This window comes from Ursus americanus, chromosome 24 (assembly GCF_024610735.1).
Source record: "Ursus americanus isolate L20-20 chromosome 24, mUrsAme1.1.p, whole genome shotgun sequence".
NCBI lineage: Eukaryota > Metazoa > Chordata > Mammalia > Carnivora > Ursidae > Ursus > Ursus americanus.
Genome location: NC_142150.1, coordinates 6,562,873 through 6,588,877, shown reverse-complemented (window position 1 = coordinate 6,588,877; position 26,005 = coordinate 6,562,873). Strand labels below are relative to the sequence as shown.

At 48.7% G+C, this 26,005-nt stretch overlaps 1 protein-coding gene across 12 annotated transcripts in view; it reads left to right on the top strand.

Annotated features, from left to right (window-relative positions):
* PLEKHA7 (pleckstrin homology domain containing A7) overlaps positions 1-26,005 on the top strand; it is a 232,005-nt gene that overhangs the window by 20,892 nt on the left and 185,108 nt on the right. Inside the window, exon 1 of one of the 12 annotated variants that reach the window (XM_087855329.1) lies at positions 14,003-14,092. The exons of 9 other annotated variants lie outside the window; for them this stretch is intronic. Coding sequence is in view for 1 of the 3 variants with exons in the window: in XM_045796583.2 (XP_045652539.2) it covers positions 20,977-20,996 (20 nt within the window). In the remaining 2 variants the exon portion in view is untranslated. 2 more of the 12 variants (XM_045796583.2, XM_045796587.2) reach the window with 2 other exon arrangements.

Sequence of the window (26,005 nt, the reverse complement as noted above, 5' to 3'; positions counted from 1 at the left end):
ACAAAGCTTTGTGTTGGCAGACTTGGGTTTGACTCTTAACCACTTATCATCTTTGGTCTTGGCATGTTCTTGGTCTGGGCTAGGTGCTCACATACTTTGTCTCATTTATTCCTGGACTCAGCCTAGGGAGGAAAAATTTTTCCTCATTTTGTACTTGAGGATTTTAAAACTTGGAGAGAATGAGTAATTTGTCTGAGTCGCTCAGTAAATAAGTAGCAGGACTAGGATTCCAATCCAGGTCTGACTCCAAAGTTCCTGTACTTTCTGCTCTATCCGGCTGAGGAGAATGAGCTTTGTTCATGCTCCTGCATGGCTGATGCCCCCTGGGAGACGCAGCTCGGGGGGAAAAGGAGTTTACTGACCATGAACTCCATAGGAGTTGACAGGATGCTGTGACCCTCCAGAATGCTGGTTTTGTTTTAGGCTGCATTAATGAAAGTATGGTGCTCACCACAGGGGAGATGATGGTGCTTCTCTCCTCTTGGAGATAGAGTATTGGGGTCCATTTTGGGATTACCTTTTTAAGAGGTATGTGACTCCTCGAAGCCCTTCTGAGGAAATGACTATAATGGGCACTGGAAACCTTGTCTTCTGAGGAACAGCTGAGGGAACTGGTGGGGATTTCATGTGGGGAGGAGGAGACCCGCAAGGAAATAAGGGCTGGTTGCAAATCTCTGAAGGGCTGTCACATAGAAGAGCCTTATTATCTGGAAAATCTATAGGGAGAAAGGGTTTGGCTCTGGGTTTACAGAACCTTCTAAAATATCTCAGTCTATAGTGAGCGAACTGTCACCAGAGGTAATCACGCACAGATGGAGACTCCGTGGAGAGTACGGAGTAAATGTTCTCTTCCATCCTTTGGCCTGGAGTCCCTGACTGTGGCTCTGTCTCTGCTGCTGTTGGTGTCGCTCCCAGGAGTGGGTACAGAATGGGAGGACTTAGGTGACTTCTGCCCAAGCCCAGATCTCAGCAGGCTCCAGGACTGCATGCACCGCCAGGCAGGCCGCCAGGCGTGGTTGGGAGAACACAGGGTTAGAATCAGAATGGGAAGACCTGGGTTTAAATCCTAGCTCAGCCCCTTGTAGCCGTATAACCTTAGGCAGCACATTTGCTCTCTCTGTAGAAGGGGATCATACCAGTTCCTCCCCTGCTGGACTTTTGTAAGGTAGTGAGTGAGAAAGCTCTCTGTCAAGGAGAAAGGGGTCAAACATGGGTCATTAACAGGTGCTGCTCTGGCCACCAGGAGCATAATCAACTTCAAGGAGCTTGGCCTTCCAAACAGTGTCTGGAAAACTTCACTCAGTGGTATTGAGGACTTGTTAGGTGCAAATGCTTTAAAGAACTGGCTCCATCGGGGTGCCTGGGTGGCGCAGCGGTTAAGCATCTGCCTTCGGCTCAGGGCGTGATCCTGGTGTTCTGGGATCGAGCCCCACGTCAGGCTCCTCCGCTGGGAGCCTGCTTCTTCCTCTCCCACTCCCCCTGCTTGTGTTCCCTCTCTCGCTGGCTGTCTCTCTCTCTGTCAGATTAATAAATAAAATCTTAAAAAAAAAAAACAAAAAAAAAACTGGCTCCAGGTTTGTGCAGAGCCCTCCGAAATATTTTGTGATAAAGTTCCCCGTTGCTAGCGATGAGTAAGAGTCCCCTGCCCTTGAGACCTGTTGAGTGGAGGAGGCAGGAGAGAATGGAACAGGTGTTAAGAAGGGAGAGATCCAGGAGGCCTTCATGGAAGAAGTGACATTTGAGTAGGGCCTAGACAAATACTTCATTATGTGGAGAGAGGGGCAAAGGCCTAGAGGAGGCACAGGCAAATGGATACAAATGACATGGAGAGGGAGAACCAGATGCTGGGGTGGGTGTTTCCTGCCAGCTGGAAGACTCTTCCCTTCCTGACAGTAGAGCTTGAAGCTCTCTGGTAGATTAAAGAGATCCAGATTTACTTCAGTTTGCTGGTGACACTTGGGTCATGAAGAGGTGGGAAGAGAAGTTCCTGGGAGACTTTATATTCTCTTTGTTTCTCAGAGGAAGGTGAAGCCAGAGATGGGAGAGGGTTTCCTAGCCAGCATAGGGTGAGCTGAGGCTAGAACTCGGTGCCCCATACGTCATCTGGGGGTTGTTTTCACTGTGCCCCGTGGATGACTTTGCCCAGACTCCATTTTTCCTGGTTCTGCCTCCTGGCAGGCTGTTACCCTTAAGAGAGAAAAGGAGGAGAGAACAAAGTTGTATTTACCAAAGGGGCTGGTTGGGCAGGTCTTGCTGAGGCTGGAGTCTAGGCCAAGGTCAGCTGGGCTGGCTCCTGGAGGGTGGAGGTGGGTGGGGTCAGGCCCTGCAGGGCTATAAACTGGAGGCTTTTGGTTGGGGGTGACTAATGATAGGAACTGAGGTTTGTCCAGGGTATTGCCCCTGAGCGCAGTGGGCTGGAAAGATTACAGCTCATGCATTCTTTCTCAGATTAGGGCCATGGGAGATTATGGGATATGCAGGAGGCTGTAGGAGGCCTGTAAATTTCCCATTTGGGGTAATTAATTTGATGGATTGTAAAACAGCTCACCACTTCCTCTCCCCCTCCCTTGGCTGGGCAGTTAGACTGGCCAGAGAATGTCCCAGAATGCTCTTCCCAGAGTTCTGCACTACCTTCCAGGGCCCCTCGTTAAAATGTTCACTGGGGGCAGGGCCTGGGCATGTCCTCCTCTCTGGTACGAGGAAGAGCACACAGTAGGTGCTTTATAGAGCCATGCAGAGCTGGTACCTATCTGATTGGAGCTTTTCCAGGGTGTTGTTAAGGGTGGGTTGGGATGGGGCTCGTGGTGGCAGCTCTGGTTTATAGATGGGGAAGCTGAGCCCCAGGGGGTGACGTAACCTGCCCAAGGTCACTCAGATCATTGGTGATAGCTGGGACACTAGCCAGATTTCTCCTCTCCTACGCCAGGGTGTGTTCTCCCAGTTCTGGTGTGCTCAAAGTGAAAGTGAAATAAATAGCACTTTTTTTTTTTAAAGATTTTATTTATTTATTTGACAGAGACAGCCTGCAAGAGAGGGAACACAAGCAGGGGGAGTGGGAGAGGAAGAAGCAGGCTCATAGAGGAGGAGCCTGATGTGGGACTCGATCCCAGAACGCCGGGATCACGCCCTGAGCCGAAGGCAGACGCTTAACCGCTGTGCCACCCAGGTGCCCCCAGAAATCTCACTTCTAATAAATAGCACTTTTTCTGGTTCTCTCCCCTGACTTCCTCCTTGCCCCCAGCCAGTCACTGCCTTGGTGATTGTGTACAGGGTGTGACATGGTTCTACTCCCATCTCCGCCAAGCAGTTTTGCAGCATGTACTTCTGTGTGCCCACAAGCCTGCAATGGCTCATCTCAGTGTGTCCCTTGCCAGTGAGGTCCAGCACCTGTAACTGGTAAGGGGTTCCTGCACATTGCCTTTCTCTGGTGCCTCCTGGAGGCCCTGCCCTCACCAGCTCACACTTGGGCTGGTGCAGTTGGTCCTGACATTTGTCAAGCCTCAGCCCTGTCTTCTCTCCAGGGACCCAAAGACCATCTCCTCACGTACCTCCTGATTAGGGCCTTCCCAGGTGTTCCTACCCTGGGGCTTCTCTTTGTGTGGTCTGCGTTCCGGCAGAGCCCCCTGTTCACCTTGGCCTGAACTCAGCCCAACACCCTCATATTGTGTCCAGCACTCTCCTGCTTCTAAGCCTTTGCTTTTGCAGTTTCCATTCCCAGGAATACTCCATACCATCCAGATAGCTCCTGTGCGTGCTTAAGGCTCAGACCTTACCTCGGGAGGGCTTCCCTGACCACCCTCCACCAAGGCTTTGTGATATCCCTTCACGGCGGCTTTCTTCTCTTGCTCAGCAACCATGTCATGCGCAGCGGTGCCCACAGTGTTACAAGTGCTGGGGATTACAGCCCGTGAATGAAACAAGGCGCCTGTGCTCCTGGAGCTTACAGCCTAGCATCCTCTCTTGCCACATATCTCCTTAGTTTATGCAGTGTTTCTCTCTCTCCCACAGTAGCCTGTGAGTTCTCATGCCTTATTCATTCATGTATCTCCAGCACTCGGCACAGGGTCTGGCAAAGAAAACCTTAAAAGTTAGTGTTGGATGAATGAGAGACCCCCCTAATCCACCTGAGGCTTGCGTGCAGCACCCCGTCTTCCCCCGGGCACTCCCGGCACCGTGCGTGCTGCTCACATGACCGGCCTGCTTCATATTACACCTTTTGTGTCTACATCCTTTCTTTCTCCCTCCCCTGGTTGTCAGTTTCTTCAGGGCAGTGTCCATTTCTGGTTCCATTTTGTGTACTTGGAGTTTCTGCCCTTCCTCGTAGTCAGTAAAATGAAGAGCAATATCTGAAGTGCTGCAGAAAGAAAGAAAAATGTAAGGAGAGACCAAGTGCCTAGAGGTGGGTCGATGTATTTAGAAACTCTGGTGGGCACCTGCTGTGTACCAGCCCTGAGCTAGGTGCTGGGCATTTTTGATGAAGGAAGCAGAGGCATCTGCCTTGAGCCCAGATGGAGGAACATGAGGACGGTGGGGTGTAGGATGCTGGATCCTTCCCCTTGGTGGCAACACAGAGTTAAAGGGGGTGTCAGACAGGCCTGGAGTTCAATCCCATCTCTGTCCCTTGGTATCTAGCTGACCTTGGACAATTGAGTCAATTTTTCTTGAACTTCAGTCTTCTCATTTATAATAAGGGACTAGTAAAAAGGTCTCCTTTGTAGAGCCATTCATCCCTCCATCCATCCATCCGTCCGTCCATCCATCCATCCATCCATCCATCCATCCATCCATTGAGTTCGTAATCTGTGCCAGGCATTGGTCTAGATGCTGGTGAAGGGATTGTGAACAAAGTCAATAAAAGTCTCTGCCCTCATGCAGTTTACATCTCAGTGGGAGAAAGACGGGAAACAAAATGGTTAAAATATATAGGATCAGGATGGTAACCTCAATGAAGGAAAAGAAGCCAGGAAGGAGGTGAGGAGCACTGGGAGAGCAGACTTGGTGGGGAAGTAGAATGGTCAGAGGAGGCCTCTCTGCAGAGATAAAATTTGAGTAGAGATGTGATCAGGCAGGTAGACATCTGGGGGCAAGACATCCCATGAAGAGGTAACAGCAAATGCAGAAGCCCTGAGGCCACAGTATGCTTGGCTTGTTGATAGAATAGCAAGGAGCCATTGTGGCCAGGATGAAGGGAATAGGAGCTGAGGTTAGAGAGGGGTGTGTGTGTGTGTGTGTGTGTGTGTGTGTGTAGAGTGTTTGCAGACCTTTCATGGGACTTTGGCTTTCACCGTAAGTTAGGTGGTAGTCCTCGTTTGGAGGGCTTTGAACAAAGGAGTGGTATGGTGCACCTCTTAGTTTAGGAGAAGGATAATTCTGGTTGTGCAGAGAACAGACAGCTCAGAGACAGTGTAAGTGGTGTGCTTAGCACAGGGCCTGGCATGGAAGCCTTCCTTAAGTGGTGGTAGTGTCGGTCTTGATGATAATGTTATTAAAGATTGACCTGGATGCCTGCTGGTCCTGGCCTGGGCCCCCCTCCTACCTACCCCCTGCCCTCCCAGGAGCTGCAGCATCCACGATGCTTTCTTTCTCCCTGAGCAGAGAGATGGGTTCTGGGCTCAGGAATAAGGAGGGAGAAGGTGTCTGAATCTTAGGCTGTGTTTTTTCTTGATCTTCTGTTTAGTAGTCTTGGTGAGGGGGTGGTGGCAGTGGTGATGTTGGCAGTGGTGCAGGAGAGGAGGCAGGAGAAAAGTCCTGGCCGCTGTAAACCTGGACTAGAAAGCCTGACCTGGCCCTCGGGAGCTTCCCGTCAGTCGCATGGCTCACTCCAGGTCATGCCAAGCCAGCTGTCCCCGGAATGTGTGTCTTCTCCATCTCTGCTCCTTCCTTCCCCTGGTGGTCTAGGATTCTCAGGAGCGGCTGGAGCTCTGCATGCAGTGCTCCAGCCCCTCCTCCCAGGGCTTCACCATGAGCATCTCCTCCTGCCTCCACCCCCAGAATCTCAGGATCTCAGGCCTTTATGGAAAGATCTGGTCCCTGATGTCTCTGAGGCAGTTTACCTGCTCACCCCATATAGAAAGGCCTCTGGCATCTGATCAGACTGCCTCTGATGGATTACTTTGGATAGCAGAAGGGGTGCACAGCCTGACAGGGCGGCCCCTCCTGGAGTGGTGTTTGGAGGCTCCTCCTGGAGTTGTTTGGAGGCTCCATTCTGAAGTTGAAATCTCTTCTGCTCTGACTTCCTCCTTTGCTTTTAGTTCTGAAATACAGGGAGTGAGTGATGGTTCCTCTTACTGCCCCCCCCCCCTTCTCTATCTCTTACCCACCCTCTATTAGGTAGAAGTTTACTAGTTTCTCAAGAGGCTTTGTGCCGTTCTGGCTCTGTTAACTCAGGGATCACCTGGTTGGAGAGGTCAAGGAGAGCTTTGTAGAGTACAGGGTGCTTGAGTGGGGTCCTGCAGGGGGAGGGGTTAGCCAGATCGGGAAGGGAAGAAAAGCCTTTGCGGCAGAAGGTAAGATGGTGTCTTTAAGTAGTGTGTAGAGTTCAGGAATTCTAGATTCTAGGTAATTTGGTATCACTGGAATAGTAGGGGGTGGGGGAAGAGGGAGACAGTGGGAAAGAAAGGGAGGGAAGGAGGGAGAGAGATAGGGAGGGAGGGAGGGAGGGAAAGAAAAGGAGGGAGAGGGAGGGAGGGAAAGAAAAGGAGGGAGAGGGAGGGAGGGAGAGGGAGAGAGAATGTGTGTGTCTGTGTGTGTGTGTGTAGGATACAGGGTACTGTGGGGAAGGTGAAGCCTGAAAGGTCAAGTCAGAGCACACCAGAGTCAGAGCATGAAGGGCCACCTGTGACCTGCCAGGGGTGTGGACCTGAGGTCAGAGGACTGCCTAGGGGAATGGGTTTTTGGGGACCCACGGGTCTCACATTCTCCTAGAACTGATACATGGGTTTTTGAGTACCTCTAACTCTCCTTTCTGCTGTGGCCTGGGGTTGCCGATTAAACCTGTCCTTCGGACTTCTGCAGAGTGGAGCTGGGGACAAGTCAGTACCCTGAATGAGCCTTGGACATCCTGTTTCTGTGTTCAGTGTACGGGTGCACCTGGTTCTGGGCTCCTGCATCTTGATAACCCCTTTCATGGGTTGAGAAGGAGGCCAGGATGCTGTAGCCATGGCTGGTCAGCCTCCGTTTGTCTCTGTCCCATAGTGGGCTGGACACACAGGCCTGTCTCTGCCCTGTAGGGTGTCTCATTTATGCGGGGACTCGGCACGAACAGTGTCTGGACTCCAAGCCCTTGGCCAAACATTCCAGATTCTTTGGCCATAAACATTTTCTAAAGGGGCCTGGGACCCTTCCAGGGCCTGGCAGTTTCTGTTTATGCCCCACACAGATAGCTTTTTGTATCTGATTTTTGTATATTCCCCAAAGTACATTTCCAGCCTCCTGGGGCAGGGGCGCTGTCTCTCCCAGCCTGGCCACCTCCTCGGGAATCTTCTGGCAGACCCGCCTCACACTGCTGGCATATGGAGTGTCCTCCCACCACTGTCTGTCCTTCCTTGGTGTCTTGGATGCTGAAGGGCTGATGGTGGAGTGGGGCTTTTTGTTTTGTTTTTAAATAGGGGCAACGTGGGTAAACAGAGCAGCGTTTCTGGTGCTGTTGGGAGGGCTGGGACCCCACATTCCGGTTCCATGACGACAGCCTGTTTCGTTGCTGCTTGCTGGGCTGTGGGCAGCAGCAGTTTAGACGGAGACAATGGTGGCTCTGTTGAAACGCTGCTGAGCTCCAGCAGAATGCATTTTAATTGAACGCTTTACACCCTGAAGTCTGCGGGGATCTGGTGGCCCACTCCTCCTCGTACGCTCCTTTTCTCTTTGCAGCTCAAGAGCCAGGTTGTTACTGCAGCGCCTTCCCGCTCTAATATTAGCAGCCTCTTGTGGGGGCAGAATGGTTTCCAGCCTGGGGGTGGCTTGCCCTGGGCTGACTTGGCACTGGGAAGAGAGAGGAGGGCTGGGGGTGAGGGCTGCAGGTGGCTGGGAGACATACCTGTAACTGGGTCTGGGTGTCAGCGTGGGGCAGGGAACAGCAGGTGCTCCGGGAAGCTCTCCTCCCCTGGGACTGGACTGGCTGGTGCTTGGGAGCACTGGGCCTGAAGTCAGGCTGACTGGGTTGCAGTTCCAAGGTACACTTCCCAGCTTAACCTCTCTGGACCTCAGTTCTCTCATCTGCAAAATGGGGATAGGAATAGCGTCTGACTCCTAGGACAGTTGTGAGAATTAAGTGAATTTAGCAGTATCGAGTGTTATGGATAATACCTGGAACCTAGATTTACTAGTAAGTTTTTTACTTTACTCAGTAAGTACATGCATCATTATATTATGTCAGTTTATTTTTTAAAGATTTTATTTATTAGAGAGATTGAGAGAGAGCACGAGTAGGAGGCAGAGAGAGGGAAAAGCAGACTCCCCGCTGAGCAGGGACCCTGACATGGGGCTCGATCCCAGGACCTTGAGATCATAACCTGTGCCAAAGGCAGACGCTTAACCAACTGAACCACCAGGTGCCCCATATTACATCATTTTAATATTATGTCTTGATCATCATTAATATTACATTTTACTCTGCAAGGGTTTCCTCTGAGACTGCAAGAAGGACAGAGCAATATTCTTTCTAAAATGCAAGTTTGTTCTTGTCACTCCTTAGAAAGCCTCAGTGAGTCCCCATTGATGCCTCTGCATACGGAGGAAGGAATTTCTGCTTATTGAAGGCCTACTGTGTGCTAAGTACTGGGCACTTGGTGTACATGTTTAGAGTAACTCCAAAGTATAGCTTTCATCCATTGGTCCTATTTTTATTTTAGTAATTTATTTATTGAAGAATAGTTGACATACAGTATTGTGTTAGTTTCAGGTGTGTAACATACTGATTTGATATCTATGTACATTATGAAATGGTCTAGTTACAGTATTATTAATTATATTCCCTATGCTATACATTACATCCCTGTGTAATATTTTATTAATGGAAGATTGTTCCTTTTAATTGGCCCTTATCTTGCTAATCTTTTCTCCCCTACTCTGCCAAACCAAACCAAAAAAAAAAACCCCAAACCAAAAAAAATATAACTCTGCCTCAAAGAATGGCTTGTTCTTCTCTGGCGTTTTATTGGCCTTTGTCCTCTATGTCTTTGTGCGTGTTCTGCCTTCTGCCAAGGATGCCCTGTGGGTGGTGGCTGTGGATCTGGAGAAGTAGACTGGCCTGGGGAAGTTTGGGGGTTCCCACAGGGGATGGTGGATGCAGGCTGAGAGCCCACTGGCCAGTCTGCAGGGGGCTGGCTCTGGTTGAATCCTGCTCCAGCACTCCCTGTGTGGCCCTAGATACGCCCTACTAATAGCTGCCTCATAGGTTTGTTGTGAGAGTTAATACACATCAAGTTTTCAGAATAACGCCTGACCTATTTTGAGTGTCAGCAGATGTTAGCTGTTCTTGCTTTTGCAATCTCTCCAAAGCTTTGATGTAACATTTTTTCTGTTTGGAGTATTTCTCTTTCCAGGCTCAACACTAGACCGGTGTTCTTTGGGGAAAAGAGGAATTGGAGAAGTTCAGTGGCTCAGGGAGGTCTAAGCAGGGGTTCCCTATCTTACCTAGCACTTCCTGTGGCCTTTGGCCATTATGTGGGCCAGGGACGGTTTGCCTCACTCCAGTCTGTCCATGGCAGGACCCCTTCCTTCTCAGGCAGTGACTGTGCTCCTGGATGTGGCCACTCCTTGTGGTGACAGCTAGGTAACAGACACAGGGTTGACTCCCAAGGTGTGGAGACTCTGTGTACACAGACCTGCTTGCTTATGGATGGGTTTACCTGTCTGTGGATGGGCCACTTGGTAACCAAATGAGAAGTCTTTGTGGACCAAAGTGAATTGCTCTGACTTGAGATTAGCCAGATAACCCATTTCTGCTGAAGAAGGCTGGAGTATGTGTTTTTTCATCTTGCAGACTTCACAGGGCCAGGTTCTCAGAGACTGAGTTATCTTGCAGGTACCTCTCACTGAAACAATGAAACTGGTGAAATGCCTTAGAAAGAGCAAGGGAAACAAAGGGGGGGGGATTTAACTTTGGGAAGCCATGCTGATGTGCAGTTCATGTCCCCTTGGTTCTCTGATTACGGGGCTCAGCAGTCAGGAGAGCTGCGGCCTTATCCTGGTTCTGTCACTGACTATATGACCTTGAGCAAGTTGAGCCTCAGATTTCCTATCTGTAAAGTGGGAATAACCATCTAGCTTTGCCTGCCTCCCAGGGTAGTTTTCAAGGTCTTGTGTTCTTGTGTATTCGCATTTGTTCACTCCTTCAATTAATTTTTGCTAGACCTACTGAGTCCCAGAGCCAGGCATCTAAGTATGGACAGAATATGATCTCCTCCATCCTGGAGCCTAGAGATGGAGGTGAAGGTAGGCAGATGCAGGTGAGTGAATAGCCATCATGAACATGACTGGCAAGTGCTTTGCCAGAAGCATATAGAAGGTATGTTGGTTCTTAACTCTGAGAGGTCAGGGGATACTTTCCAGAAGAGGTGACACTTGAGTGGGGTAGAGATAAGAAGGGAAGGGGGCACAAACTGGAGGCAAACATGGCTTCGTGCTATAGAAATATGCCCAGGGTGAAGGTGGGGTTGTGGGCATGTGGGGAAGAGGCCACCTGCGGATCGGGCTGGAGATGGGCTAAGGGTTGAGTCTTTGTCAGGGGTAGGGGCAGAATGGCTTGAGGCACTGGAGTGCAGGATCAGGTTGGTATTTTGCAGATCTCATTCTGGTGGCCCTGTGCAGGGAGACCTGCTAGCTGCCCTGACCGTGATCGCCCATGACGATCTCCGTGAGAGATGATCCAGGCCTGAACTGAGGCAGGGCTGTGGGCACGGAGGAGAACACGAGGCACATTTGTGTATTGTATGTGTGTGTGTGTATTTGTATGTCTGTGCTCTGGGAAAGGGTCAAACCTTCTATGTGCACATTGGATAGTTTCCTTGCTGATTGAGATCGTCAGAAGTACAGACACCTAGCATTTCCCTTGCTATGGCTCCATCCTTCCAGGGTGGGAAGTAGACGATTGGCAGAGGTTTACGTACAGGGTGGTCATCTGCAGCCTTGTTTATAATACTAAGAAGCTGAAAACAACCTAATTGTCCATCAGTTAGGAGTCAGTTAACTAAATTATGGAGACATGCTACCATGAAATGTTGCTGCTGGCCTATTTTTCTGAACATAGCAAGATAACATATATGTATCACATGAAAGAGTAGAATAACATATGTACAGCACCTAGCCTGCTACCCCTTTGCCATCATTTTCCATGATTCAAAAACCCATTGAGGTCAGACTTGCTCTTTTTCCCTGTGTATGACTTTCTGTCTTAATATTACTTGATAACTGTTCTGTGTCTGGGTCTCTATGAATAAGAACCATGGCTTGTTCTTGCTGCCTTGCTTCCCTCAAGCAACAGGAGTAGGTGGCCGCTAATTATTGCAGAATTTAATTGAGGGATGTGAACAAAAGGCCTTGTTATCACCATTAAGTGATATTAAGCTGTAGGCTGATTCTCCCTCTTATAAAGAGAAACAGTGTGTCTGGCTCATAAGGAAGCTTTTAAACTAAAGTTGTGTTAACAAAGACCTCTTCCAGAGACCTCCCTGCTTGGGGGGAGCCGGAGGACATTCAGGCTTTGTTTCCTCTGTCTTAGGGAGCCAGCTGGAGGTGAGGGGAGATGAGGTGTGCTTGCTGTCCAACCGGTTTCATGCACATCTGAGCTGATGGGTTTTTGTTGGGGTGGCAAAGGGGCGGGGGAAGCTTTGCCTTACATCTATTGGGTGCTAGCACCTTATGTTACCTTGTTTCATCCTTACGGCAGCCTGAAGGTGAAGGAACAACTCTGTCTCATTTTGTAGACAAGGATACCAAGGCTCAGAGGTTGAAAAACTTGCTCAGCTTGCCCAGCTGGGAATCGGTAGAGCCAGGATTTGGTCCCAGCTCTGTCTGCCCTCAGACTTTGCTTTCTGCTCACTGCTAATGATTCTAGAGCAGGGGCTGGCTCCAGGTTGGTAGGCCCGGTTGCTGTGTGGTTTAGCACTGGTGGTGGGCAAGGGGTTGGGAGCGTCTGAATTGGGGCAGGATGAGAGTTCACCTGTCAGGTATTTAATTCATATCTGCTGTGTATGCAACATGATGCTGGGTACTGGAGGACACAGAGAAGAGGCCAGGATGACACTGTCCTTGTCTAGTTAGCCATCTGGTTGAGGTCACTCATTCTTATCTGGGGAGATAAAGCTGGAGGTGGTGAGGGGTAAAGAGGGATGGCAGAAAACAAGAGGTGGACGGAGGCTGAAGACAGCAGCCAGTGGAACAGATGTGGGCTGGTGGGCTGCAAGAGGACGCCGTGAGCAACTGTGTAGGGATGGCGGGTCTGGGCTGAAGTGGGGGTTTCTTGGAGGTGAGGAGTGCAAGCTTGGTTGGGAGGCTTTGCTTTTTTTTTTTAAATGGAGATATAATTGACATACATTATATTAGTTTCAGGTGTACAAGATAACGATTCAATATTTGTATATATTGTGAAATGATCACCACAGTAAGTCTAGTTAACATCCGTCACCCATACATCCAGATTTTTTTTCGCTGATGAGAACTTTTACGATCCATTCTCTGAGCAACTTTCAGATATGTAATGCAGTATTACTAATATGGTTGCCATGCTGTACATTATATCCTCAGGACTTATTTATTTTATAACTAGAAGTTTGTAGCTTTTGACTCCATTACCTATTTCGTCTACCCTCCTCCCCACCCCCCCACCTCCGGCAACCACCGGTCTGTTCTCTGTACCTGGGAGCTTGGTTGTTGTTTTTAGATTCTACAGATAGGTGAGATCATAGAGTGTTTGTCTTTCTCTATTTGACTTACTTCGGTTAGCATAATGTCCTCGGGGTCCATCCATGGTGTTGCAAATGGGAAAATTTCATTTCTTTTTATGGCTGAATGATATTCCACTGTGCGTGTGTGCATACACATACCAGTTTATTCATCAGTGGACACTTCGGTTGTTTCTAGATTTTGGTTAGTGTAAATGGTGCTGCAGTGAACATAGGGGTGCAGATATCCTTCTGAGTTAGTGTTTTTGCTTTCTTTGGATGAGTACCCAGAAGTGAAATTGCTGGATCATCTGGTAGTTCTGTTTTTAATTTTTTGAGCGATCTCCATATTGTTTTCTGTAATAGTTTTACCAATTTACAATTTCTACCAAGTGCTCAAAGGCTTCCTTTTCGCCACATCCTCACCAACACTTGTTATTTGTTGTCTTTTTGATATTAGCCATTCTGACAGGAGTGAGGTGATAGCTCATTGTGGTTTGGATTTGCATTTCCCTGATGATGAATGGTGTTGAGCATCTTTTCATGTGTCTGTTGGCCATCGGGATGTCATTGAAGGGTTTTGAACGGAGAGCTGATATGGGGGAGGGGAGCAGTCCTAGGGTTGTTCATCCAGCCATGGTATAAAATGTGGAGTGATGAAGGGAGAGAGGGAGAGCTGCCTCACCTCTCTGGAGTGTTTACCCATCCACCCTGAGAATAATGGTGGGAGGGGTAGAGATGTCCTGGCTGAGGGGGACTGGGTGTGTCAGATCTACTTTGACTTGGATATGTGATAGTCCTGACAGTAAACAGAACAGATAGCTGTGTGTGCTAGTCCAGGGGGTGTGTGGTCACACTTACAGAAGGGTTAGATTAAAGAATGGTTGGCAGCATGCGTTCATTCAACAATTATTCATGGAGTGTCTACCATTGCATTTAAGCTAGAGTATATGGTAGTGAGCAAAACAGACACAATCCCCTCCTTGGGTCTGGCTTTGAAAGTAAATGTCATGTGAGGGGAAAAAAAAAAAGGGACAGAAAAAACATCTGAACTGCTTTAAGAAAACAATTTGCTCCATAGCCTGGTGGTTCCACTAGAGTGAAAACATTGCTTCTCATTATAGGTAAGATCTTATGGAGGAAACTCTGGGACAGAGCTTTACTGGAGGTGTCGGGTTTTAGACAGCATCTAGTCCAACCCCCTTAACTTAGAGGTGAGTCAAACAATGGGGCCTTCTAGAGGTTGCGGGAATTCCTATGAGCTGTACAGCAAGTTCCTGTAAATCTCTGTGCTTCTTAGTAGTCCTGCCCCATACCATACTGGTTCTTCTCCCTGGATGAGCCAGTGTTTCCAGCCTGGTTTCTGCCCTTGGGTGGGAGAAGGGGCTAGAGGAGAAATGGGGAATAGGGTAGACATTAAAAATGGAAAGGTGAGGGGCGCCTTGGTGGCTCAGGTCGTGATCCCAGGGTTCTGTGATCAAGCCCTGTGTTGGGCTCCCTGCTCAGCAGGGAGCCTGCTTCTCCCTCTGCCTGCCGCTCCCCCTGCTTGTGCTCTCTCTCTCTCACCCACACAAATAAATAAATAAAATCTTTAAAAAAATAACTAAAAATGGAATGGTGAGGGGCGTCTGGGTGGCTCAGTTGGTTAAGCATCTGACTTTTGATTTTGACTCAAGTCATGATCTCAGGGTGGCGAAATTGGGCTCTGCACTGGGCGTGGAGCCTGCGTGGGATTCTCTCTCTTTCTCCCTTTGCCCCTTCCCACTTTTGTTCTCTTTTTCTCTCTAAATAAAATAAAAATAAAAATAAAAATAAAATAAAATAAAATAAAATAAAATAAATTTACATAGAAATGGAAGAGGGAAAATGTTTCAAACAGGAGCAGCCTCCCTTCCTCTGTGGGTCATTGAGGCCCCAGATCAGAAGTTCAAAGAGGCTTTGGCTGGGCTCACATCCTCATCAGTTGCCCAAGGTTTGATAGTTCATTCCCAGGGCTTGTTTCTGAAGGCCCAGGTGGTAGCGACCATGTCACTCACTTCAGAAGACCACATACCCTGAGAAACTCAGTGGCTTTCCTTTGAGCCTTGGGGCTCTGGCCAAATAGCCCCTGGTATGGCTGTAGCTCAGGTCTCCATAAGTACCTGAGGGCAAGGCCCTGTCTCAGAGGGGCAGGACTTCTGTCTGGCTCCGTGAGGGTAAGTAACTTCTTAGAGTCTGTCTCAGTCAGTAAAGGAGCTCACTCTGTGTGCTTGTGGGCCAGCCCACCCTACCTCAGGCAGAGCTCCTCTTCCTGCCTCCCGGGGCCTGAGTGTCCCAGCCCTTGTGGGGGCTCACCCAGATGAACAAGGCCTTGCTTGTGTGACACTTGCAGTTTTTGGGGAGGAAGACCCGGATTGAGTAACTAGAGGGAAGAGCACCAGCATGGGAGGGCTTGGACTTCTGCGGCATACAGAGTGGGCTGCAGCCCCAGCTGCACCCGTTACTGGCTGTGAGACTCCCAAGAAGTCACTTAGTTCGCTGAACCTCAAGCCCTGTACCTGTGAGATGGCACTAGGGAATGTTAACACCACCGGATCATTGGGAGGAGGAAACATGGGTGTGCTCAAAGCAGAAGGCACAGGGCCTGGCTAAGAGGCAGCTGCTCAGTCTAAGTTGCAGGTTGGATGTGCCCATTAGGCTGTATGTGAGAACCTTCTGGTATACTTCCAGTCAGAGTGGAACCTCTCTCTTTTCACCACTAGTCCACTTTTTCCCCACGAACCCACCTGGGTCCATGGGTTTGTTAGGGGTCGTGGGGTCTATGCCTCTTTGGGAAACCCTTTGTTTTATTGTAGCAGGCGGTATGGTTACTGGCCAGAAGGTGTCTAATTTTTCAGGCATTTTTGAAAATTAGCTGCTTGGTGACACCGCATGTGTCTTGGTATGTTGATGTCCATTCATCATAATATTTGGAGGTGTTTAGAAAATAAGGAGGCCAGAGGTGCCTGGGTGGCTCAGTCAGTTGAGCGTCTGACTCTTGGTTTCAGCTCAGGTCATGATCTCAGGGTTGTGAGATCGAGCCCTGACTTGGGCTCTGTGCTGAACATGGAGCCTGCTTGGGATTCTCCCTTTCCTGTTCCTTCTGTCCCTCCCCATTTGTACACTCTCTTTTTCAAACAAACAAACAATCAAGCAAACAAACAAATTAAGAAAAAATATTAAACAAAACAGGGGCGCCTGAGTGGCTCAGTCATTAAGCGTCTGCCTTTGGCTCAGGGCGTGATCCCAGGGTCCTGGGATTGAGCCCCACATTGGGCTCCCTGCTCTGCTGGGAGCCGACTTCTTCCTCTCCCACTCCCCCTGCTTGTGTTCCCTCTCTCACTGGCTGTCTCTCTCTCTGTCAAATAAATAAATAAAATCTTAAAGCAACAACAACAACAAAAAACCCCCCAAACAAACAAAACAAAAAACAAGGAGGCCAGATTCTAAAATATCCGTATACCAGAGAAACATTTTCAAAAGCCTAAAATACTAGATTGAACTTGGATATCTCACCGCAGCCTGCGTCATGATAGTAATGGTGGCTAATATGGCAGTAATAATAGCTTACATTTACTGAGTATATTCTAGAGTTCTGCACTTGGAACACCTAAGCTCAAAGGGTTGCTGAGGAGATTAACTATTTCCATATCAGAAATCAAACCAAGCAAAAAACTGCTTCCATTCACTGGTGATAATAGTCATACAGTGAATTACTATGCATGCATTTAAAATGGTGCTGTAAAATATTAACTAATGATATGGAAAATGTTCCCTGTACCTTGGTAGATAAAAGAAAATTATGAAACAGGCTGGCATTTGGAGGTTCTCAGTGAATGTTTAAACCCACATTCATACAAAGCAATGCTATCGCCTTCCTCATTTTATTGGAAGGAAATTGACTTGCTTAAAGGTTACATAGGATTTTGGGTTTGGGGCTTTTGTAAGAATCCAGTGTTGTCCTTACTGCCTTCATCTGTTTCTATTAAATAAAATAGACATTCTGTAATCAAGAATTAATTGCGTGTTCAGAGCAAAAAAGACAAATGAAGCAGGGGTACCTGTTTAAGAACTGCATTGCTTTGTTTCCATAGCTCTTAAAATTGGCAAAACACTTTTTAGGATTTATAGTATATATAATGTATTCCTAATTTTAAAAAGAATACATGTTCATTGTATAATTAGGAAAATAGAGAAAAGTCCAAAGAAGGAAAAACTATTTATAATCTCTCAAGGATAATCCTTGTTAACATTTTTCTTCCTTTTTCTTTGCAAATGTATTGTAAAATTTATAAACTTGGGATTGTGTTGTACATATGGTTTTGATTCTTGTTTCTTTCACTGATCTGTTGTAGACATTTCTGCCCATCATTAATTGTTCTTCTGCAGTGTCTAGTTTTTATGAGTGATCCTCAAATCTAGGACATTAGGTTGCATCCAATTTTTTCATTATTATGAATGATGCTGTTATAAACACCATTCCCTTTATGAACGTCACTGGTCGTTTCCTTAGGATAAAATCTGGCAGAATCATTGTTGGGTCCTATGACATCAGCCTCTGATAATTCACTCTCCATTTACATTTTCTCTTCTGATCCCTAAAATAACCTTTGAAGCTGGTTTGGGAGGGATTAGTATCTCCATTGTACAGATTGGAAGCTGAAGTTTATAGAAGTTGCAGTTTCTCAAGATACGAAACTACTTTGGAATGATAAAAAGAATCACTTTAATCCAGTGAGTTAGAATAGAGTAGGAGGTGGGTTCACGTTTATCAGTTTTGTCATACTATACAGACTTTCCAGAAATTCCACTTTCTATAGGTTCCACCCATGTCATGGAACTGCTCTCTGGCCCCACATAGAACAAGTTTGTTCGTTAAATATTAACAGAGGCTCCCATGTGGCCATAGCATGCCCTTTTCTGAGTTAGTTCATCCTTTCTTGCTCATGAAGTATGGTTTTTCATTTATTTACTGTCTTTGGTACTACTGTGGACGTATAGTAATTTATCAGTAATCCTCTTAATGTGTGTATTAATCAGGACTTCAGGTTGGAAGTGACAGAAACCCAACTCAAACTAGCTTTAACAGAAAAGCAAGTGTTATCAGTTCCAGTAACTGGGAACTCCAGGGGTAGATCTGACCTGGCCTTGGCACTGTTGGACCCCAAGTGCTCACTCTCCTAGGATCTGTGTATCACTTCTTGGAGAAGATTTTGATCGGCCCTGTTTGGATCCTAGGCTCACCCCTTGGATGAGTACCCTTTGGGTAGCTGACAGGTGCAAGGTAGGGGAGGTAGTCTTCATTGAAGAAAAGTGTGTAAGTAGTGCATGCCTATACTGTGATATGTAGGATTGACCATTGTGTGCCCGGTGGTCTCTGGCCAGCTCAGAAGAGAATGGAATCACCATCTCTCTTTTTCTCGACATTATACTTCTATTAATGCAACCTAAAATCAAAATAGGTTCCCTATTAATGTGTAGTCATATCACACCAAGTGCTGCTGCTCTCTTTCTCCTCTCTTGTACTATTTTTGCTGGGATATTTTGGACTGAAATTTAGGTTTTTACGCTTATCCCTGTTAGATTTCATATGGCTGTGTTGGGTCCAGAGAATCAGCCTGTTGAGACCCTTTAGCCCTGATTCTGTCATGTGGCATATGGGCTCCCTCCAGCTCAGTGCACTCTGTAGTCAGGTGATAGGTGTGATTGACATTCAGTGAGGGGAGGAGGGATGGGGGGGATGAGGGAATGAAGGCCTCATTAAAAGAGCCGGAATCTTCTCCGACCTCCCCCTCCCCCTCCCCTGAAAACCTCTACAGTTTTTGTTGTTGTTGTTGTTGTTTTATTTTTTGTGGCCCATGAGGTCAGCCTTCTGGTTCAAGTTCAGAGCTTGCCAGGAAGGGCATCAGGCAGTCTGCTTTCCTACTGAGGCCCCACACGGACTTAGCTGAAGTAGGGAGGATCCAGATGAGATATTAAGAACTTGTTGGCATGGGTGGGTATGGGAGGTATGCTGGAGAAAGCAGAGGTCCATTTCCAGAGGCTACCAGGCACTGCAGGTTCCCTAGAAGTCTTCAGTGGTACAGGGTGGCGAGCCCTGGATTGGAAGTCCCTGGGGGCTTCGTTGGGTAATAGGTTGATTGTGCCAGCCTCCTGCATGCAGGCATTCTTGGTGGTGAGCGGGTGGCATTGGTGTTGCTCTGCTGAAGGCTCCAAACCGTGTTGTTCAGCTATAAAAACAGTTTTCTTCCTTTGCGAGCAAGAAACACAAAGCGGCCCTTCAGAGAGGACAGCTGGACGGGCAGCCGTTCCGGCGGTATGTGGTGCTAATCTGATGCAGCATCAGATGGCCTGGCAGAAGCAGACTTGGACAGCAGCGTCCGGAGGGACCCCTGGAGAACAGGGGACAGTGGGGGAGCCTTGCCCTAGAAGGTCCTGAGTCCACAGACAGTGACAGGCAGGAGGTCTAATCTAGGCACTGGCTTGCCGGTGAGTCAAGCAGGAATGACACCAGAGAATGGCCTTTTCTCTGTGGCCCCGTGGGTCTGGGGGAGCCTGGTGTGCTGTGTGTCTTTGTGTCTGGATCTGAGTCTTCGAGCAGTTCCTGTCGGTTGCCTGGGAGGAGAGGGAGGCGGTTCCCTCTGAGCATGAGCATTAGGGGCGCCTGGGGTCTCCTCACCTCAAGGTGGGTCTGCCAGGCCACTCAGTACTTTGGCAGTCTGTCCTGTTGGCATCTAGGTGACTTCCCGTGACTCCCTAGTAGCTCTCTGTCCCCCTGGCTGCACCAGATCCCGGTTGGACTTTTGGTTTTGCTTTGTGCTGAATGGGGTCTGTCTGCTCATCCTCGCTCTTTCACTCTGTCTCCGTCTCTCTGCCTCCCTTCCTCCCTCTCCTTCATTGTTTGGGGCACTTTTTTTTTCCTTCACTACATGCCTTGAGCCCCCATTCCACCCTATGGGAGGTTGGGGGTTGGTTAGACCAGGAGCAGCTTCCGCATATTTAGATGAGCCCCTCTTGCAGGGCAGCAGGGTTCAGGAAGGGTCTAGAGTCCAAGGCTGAGGTTGGCGGCTGAGGAGGGGTTTGAGGCGGTGAGCTGGCAAGTCTGTGTGTCTAATGGGGGTGCCTAAATCACTCTGGTACCTGGAGGATGCAAGACAAATGCTTGCTTGTCTGGGGCTCGTTTTGGGCTCCTGGGCTGTCACACCAGAGGAGACTGGTTTGCAGAACACTTTTGCACTGGAGAAGGGGAGCAAGTGGAGGGAGGTGAGACAGCTGGTGGGCTGTTCTTTTCTGGGTCCAGGCTCCAGTGGGACCCTGAGCTCCCTGGCAGGAGATGACTTGTGGGTAGACCTCAGGAATGGAAGAGGGTCTTGTGGCATCAAGCAAAGCTGTTTTCTGCCTTCCCGTTCCCTAGCCTGGTGGAGAGCTTTCTGTTGAGTGTCTGTTTAACATTTGTCCTTGATCGGCACAGCCCAGACTTGGGATACCAGCTGAGGGTCTCTTTGAATTGTCCTTATCTCTGCTGCAGGAGAAAAGAAGCCAGATTGGGAAAATCTGAGTGGGGGAGAGGACGAAGCTGCTAGTTGAGGCCTGCCCTGATGACATGCTCTCTGGCCTGTTCTCAGAGTTGGAGAAATTATATGTTAATGGGAATGTTCTTTTCTAAACTTTAACTGGCAAACCAAAGAAGTGTTTTCCTGTTAATAATGTACCTGGTAAGCTGTTGAGCTGAACTTTCACAGCCAATTTAAAAAACAAGGTAGGGAATTTAAAAAATAGGACATCCAGAGCACGCGTGTCCTGGAATGATTTCTGTGTTTCTGTTGGAATAAGCGGTTTTGTGCTGACTGGGAGGGTTTCAGTGGCCCTGTTCTTGTTGGTGGCCTTTCCAGGAGGTGCTGATGTTGGGCTCCCTGTCCCTGAAAAGTCATTTACTGTGCAGCCCATTCGCAGATGAACCAGAAAGCCATTTCCCCCACTTTGTGAAGCCATAACTCCGGGACAGCTTTTCCCAGGGTGGGAAGCCCCGTCAGAGAGGCTGCCGCAGAGCCGTGAGCTCTCCACATCCTGCAGCAGACTGATGCTCCGGGCGCAAGAACGGTAAAACCCTCAGGGCCCCGCAAGGGTGGGGCTGGCTGAAGGAATAAAGCAGGGAGTGGAGTTCCGCTCTGGTATCTGAGATGACAAAGTCCTTCTGCAGAGTTTGCTTTGGAAGAGAGAAGAAGTTAAAAAAAAAAAAAAAAAAAAAACCCACCGAAATCTCTGAATGGAAAATTTAGGGAAATTGAAACAAAGACTCTTCTTGGATTCTGAGCGGTGTGTGTTACAGCAGGAGATTGGTACCTTTTGTTGGAGTCCCTGGATCTCAGTCAGGCCCTCTCGAAGCTTAAGCTTCCGACTTCACTTTCACGCTGTGGCTACTGACTCCAGATGTCCTTGTACCTTGCTGGCTCTTGTTGGTGCCCCGGTGGGCTTGTGGTTCACAGTGTGGCCCCGGACATGAGCTCAGACAGTGGACTTTGTCTGGTTTGTAAATGTGTCCCTAAAAGTGTCTGACACTAGTGGTTGCTCAGGGGATGTTTGGGGAACACATGGGGTGGTAACTTACAGTTGTGTGCAACATGCGCGTGCACACACACACACACACACACACACACACTCTCCATGCCTCCACTCCTGCCCCCAAGTCTGTCCTATCTCCCCAGCCTCATCCAGAGTTCTCCTCTTCCCTCGTGTGTGTCCTCACCCCACCTGTGTTAATAGAAGACCTAGTCCACACCGAGCAGGCGTTGCACTAGTGTTTTATGTCGACTGACTCCCCACAGCCACCCTGGGAAGTAGGTGCTAGTATTATAATGTTGCCATCTTACAGATGAGAAAATCAAGGTCAAGAGGGATTCATTTATTTGCCACAGGAGTTAGTGGTGATTCCACGGCTTACCCACAAATATCTCTGATTCAAAAGCTGAGTTCTTAACTTCTAGGCTACAAACCTCCCATTTTCTAGGCTTTGAGCTGGAATAGAGTAGGTACCTGGGGGAGAAAAAAAAATGCTTCCATTCTCCCCTCCCCAGCGTTCCACTGTTTACAGACAGCTGTCTCTCACCTCCCTGGCATAGGAGCCCCATAAAGGTGAGTTGGCAGTAGAGAAGTGTCAGGCTCTGAGAGGTTTGCCGTGGTGGGTTTTGTGAGTTTATTTCCCCCTGTTATCATTATCATGGCCGTCGGTATAATATATAAAAATCAGAAGGGAAAAATGGCAACAAAGGAGGGGTCGGTCTAAGGTAGGAGTCTTCAGACTTTTTTTTTTTTTTTAAAGATTTTATTTATTTATTTGACAGAGAGAGAGACAGCCAGCGAGAGAGGGAACACAAGCAGGGGGAGTGGGAGAGGAAGAAGCAGGCTCACACCGGAGGAGCCTGATGTGGGGCTCGATCACGGATCGCCGGGATCACGCCCTGAGCCGAAGGCAGACGCTTAACCGCTGCGCTACCCAGGCACCCCCAGACTTTTTTGATCATGTATATCCCATTAATAAATTAGCATGTACCCAAATATATGTAGACGCATTTATAAATTATATACACAAACTGCTGTGCTAATGTACGTAGAAGACACGTGCACACACACACGCACACACTTAAAAGGATGATGTACGGATCATGATCTCAGGATCCTGGGATTGGCCTGCGTTGTTGCGCTCCCTGCTCAGCGGGGAGTATGTTTAAAAAAAAAACAAAAGATGATGTAGAAATAAACATGAATAGATGTTCTAATATTTTCTTCCTGAACTGCAGTAGGTCATCTTGAGCACCTCAAGGTTGAGTATGCCCCACTTTGGAGACCCCCGCTGTCCCCCCAGTTATCGGATCAATGCTCTGTGATTGTGGTGCCCTGTGAGAAGGCACATGTGACAGAACCCTCCATTTGTAGGTGCTCTAATTTGCAGAGGCGGGCAGGTCCTGGCCTTGCAGCCTCATGATTTTTGGTTAGAGTTTTACCAAGTGGACTGGAACCAAGGGGGAAGCTCTCCTAGCTGCTGCTCTGGCTGCAGGCCTCTGTTGTTATTCCTGAGCTCGGCAGTCAGTCCCAACACCTTGCAAGTCATCCTAGGGATGATGAGGGAAAGGCTGTCCCCTGGGGCTTGGGTACAGCCCAAAGATCGGTGAGGGTGTGGAGAAATTGGGACTCTTGTGCGTTGCTGGTGGGAATGTAAATGGTGCAGCCACTATGGAAAACACTGGTGATTTCTCAAAAATCCAAATAGAATTAACCACATGATCTAGCAGTTCAGCTTTCAGGTATATACTGAAAGGGTTTGAAATAGGGACTTTACAATAGCCGAAAGGTAGAAGTATCCATCAACAGATGAACAGAGAAACAAAATAGAGTATACATGTGGGATGGAATATTGTTTGGCCATAAAAAGGAAGGACATTCTTACACGTGCTACAACGTGGATGAAGCTCAAAGACATTCTGCTAAGTGAAATAAGCCAGACAGGAAAGGACAAATATTGTATTATTCCACCTGTATGAGGTAGCTAGACTAGTCAAATACATAAAAAACATAAAGATTAGAAGTTACCAGGGGCTGGGGGGCAGGGGGGAGGAGGGGTGTTATTGCTACTAATGGTTATAGTGTTTCTGTTTGGGCTAATGAAAAAGTTTTAGAAATAAATAGTGGTGATGGTTACACAACATTGTGAATATAATAAAATAAGAAAAAACTTTTAAAAAGGAGGAGGAAGCAAGGAGAAGAGGCTGGGGGTTGGGGTGGGAGGACAGGCGGTTGATTACTTCCTTTGTCCAAATGTGGTGCCACTGTGGGTCAGATGGCAGACTGTCCCCATCCCTGTGGGCACCGGTGCCGGGCATTAGGGCTGCTAGAATGGGACACCTGTGGCCACACCCTGGCCATTCTGACTGGCTGTACAACTAGCTCTCCAGCCTCCCCTCAGGGGAATGGTCATCAGGATTGAGGCCATGAAGTAGGTCCATTTGTCCCCCGTCTTGTCCCCTCTCCCAGTCAGCTGTTGCCCGCTCTGGTACTGCAGCCCAGCACCCTGTGATCGAGGACACACCTCTCTGGCTGCTCGGTTGTCAGAGCTCTCTGATTTTCAGAAGCAGGTAATGGTTTTCCTGGGAGGGTTGGAATCATGAAGTAGGGCAGACAGGTTTCTTTGGAGTTAAATTTAGGGCTTAGAATCCAGGGGTGGCTGAGAGAAGCTGTATTTAACTGTTACCCCACCACCAAAAAAGAAAAAAAAATGTCCTAAATTAAACATGGTACAGGGAACCTGAAGATACCTCAACCAAATTAGAACACATCCCTCTAAAAATAAAAGATGCTGAAATCTGGAAAATACCATGTATGGCTGCTTGGTCAGGTGCTTGCTTCTCTGCTTTTCTATTTTTGCCACCCCTGCCCCGTCCCAGTGCTGGAGCGGTACAGGGACAGCATCACCCTCCTCCCAGAAAATAAGGCCCTGTCTTTCACGATGCATGTTGCTGGTGGGGGGAGTGGAGGCTTCCTGTTCTACAGATGAGGAGGCTGAAGCCAAGAAGTGCCATGACGACTGTCCCCATGGGTCACCGTGGCCGCCCCTGCTTCTCATTATTGCCTTTCCCAAAATGTCGGTGAGCCCTTGATTCTCCCGGGGACAGGTGCCCTTAACTCAGAAGCCCCTTTGTAACACCTAGTTCCCAAGGCTCCAGTGGCCAAGCCCCACATCTCGGGCACGGTGACTTTTCTTGTTGCTCCTGGGTGCTGGCAGACTGGGGTGCATGAGAGAGTCTTAGAAACACAGGTTCAAGGGGCATATCCAAGGGCTGGTGTGCACAGGCCCAAGCCGAGACTGCAGGAACAAGGACTTGGGGTTGTTTTAGGAAGTGAGTGTTGCATGGAGAAGATAGTAACTGTAGTGAAGGATGGGCACTTACTGCATATGGGCCTGTCTCCGAGGGTCTTTGTGCAGACTGGCCTCACGATAACCCTGAGAAGTGCACATTGTGATCGTGCCCAGTTTGAGTGGGAAAACTCTTAAGTATCCGGCCCAGGGCCACCCAGACGGCAAGAGGTAAAGACGGGATCCGAACCCAGGCAGTCTGTCTCCAGGGCCTGTCCACCTAGCTGTTTCTGCCAAATCCACAGGCCTCCTTCTCCCCTGAGGCACAGAGTTGAGACTCAGGGCCCTGGTGCTCTTCCCCTGACCTCCTGAATTGGGAAAAAGGACATAATGAAGGTTGCCCTGCTGCATTCCCCCACTTATTCCTCTCCTGGAGTGGTGGTTGTGACAGCCTGACTTCAGCATGCAGTCTCCTGCTTTCCATCTGGTGCATTTTGGTGGGGCCCACCATGACCACCTACTGTATGCAGACCCTTTGATAGGTGTTCACCCATATTATCTCAATGGCCAGGGAGGTAGGTATTACTGCTCCCAATTTACAGGTGAGAAAACTGAGGCTCAGAGAGGTGAGCAGCTTGCCCACATTAAATAGCTAATAAGCAGAACCTTAACGTGATTTCAGGACCATCTGACTCAAAAGTCCGTGGCCTTTTCACCCTCTTCCCCATGCAGCGCAGTGGGCCTGCTCTGACCTCCCTCACTCTTGGCTCTGCCGAAATCCTATCTCTGGCTTTGATAATGCCAGGGTAGGTCTGAGGGCCAAGGTTGAAACAACAGTGCCCTTTCCAGGAAAGATGCTGGGGCAGAGACAGGTGAGGAGGGTCCTCATGATCTCCCCCAGGTGTCCCGCAGGTGCTGTTCTGGGAGAGTAACAGCTAGGGTGCCCCCATTTGGGTGTGGCCGGGGGGGTGTGCAGGACCAAGGGCCTCTTTTCTGGGCCACTTCTCCGGTTGCCTGTGGCCCGTAACTGTAAACTCTCTGGAGTTCTCAGCCAAGGGCAGCAGAGGGAGGATCAGTGCCTTTAAGGGGCCGAGGCAGGTGTGAGAAGCAGGTGCTCTTCCCTTTCTGAGGCTTGTCCTCTGATGAGCCACATGGGAGCTGGCAGCAGGATCATTCGGGCTGGGAGCCTTTCTGCAGCCCTTCCTGGCTGAGTTGCCGAGACTCTGTCATTTCTTCAGGAGCCTTGGTTTTCCTGGTGAGT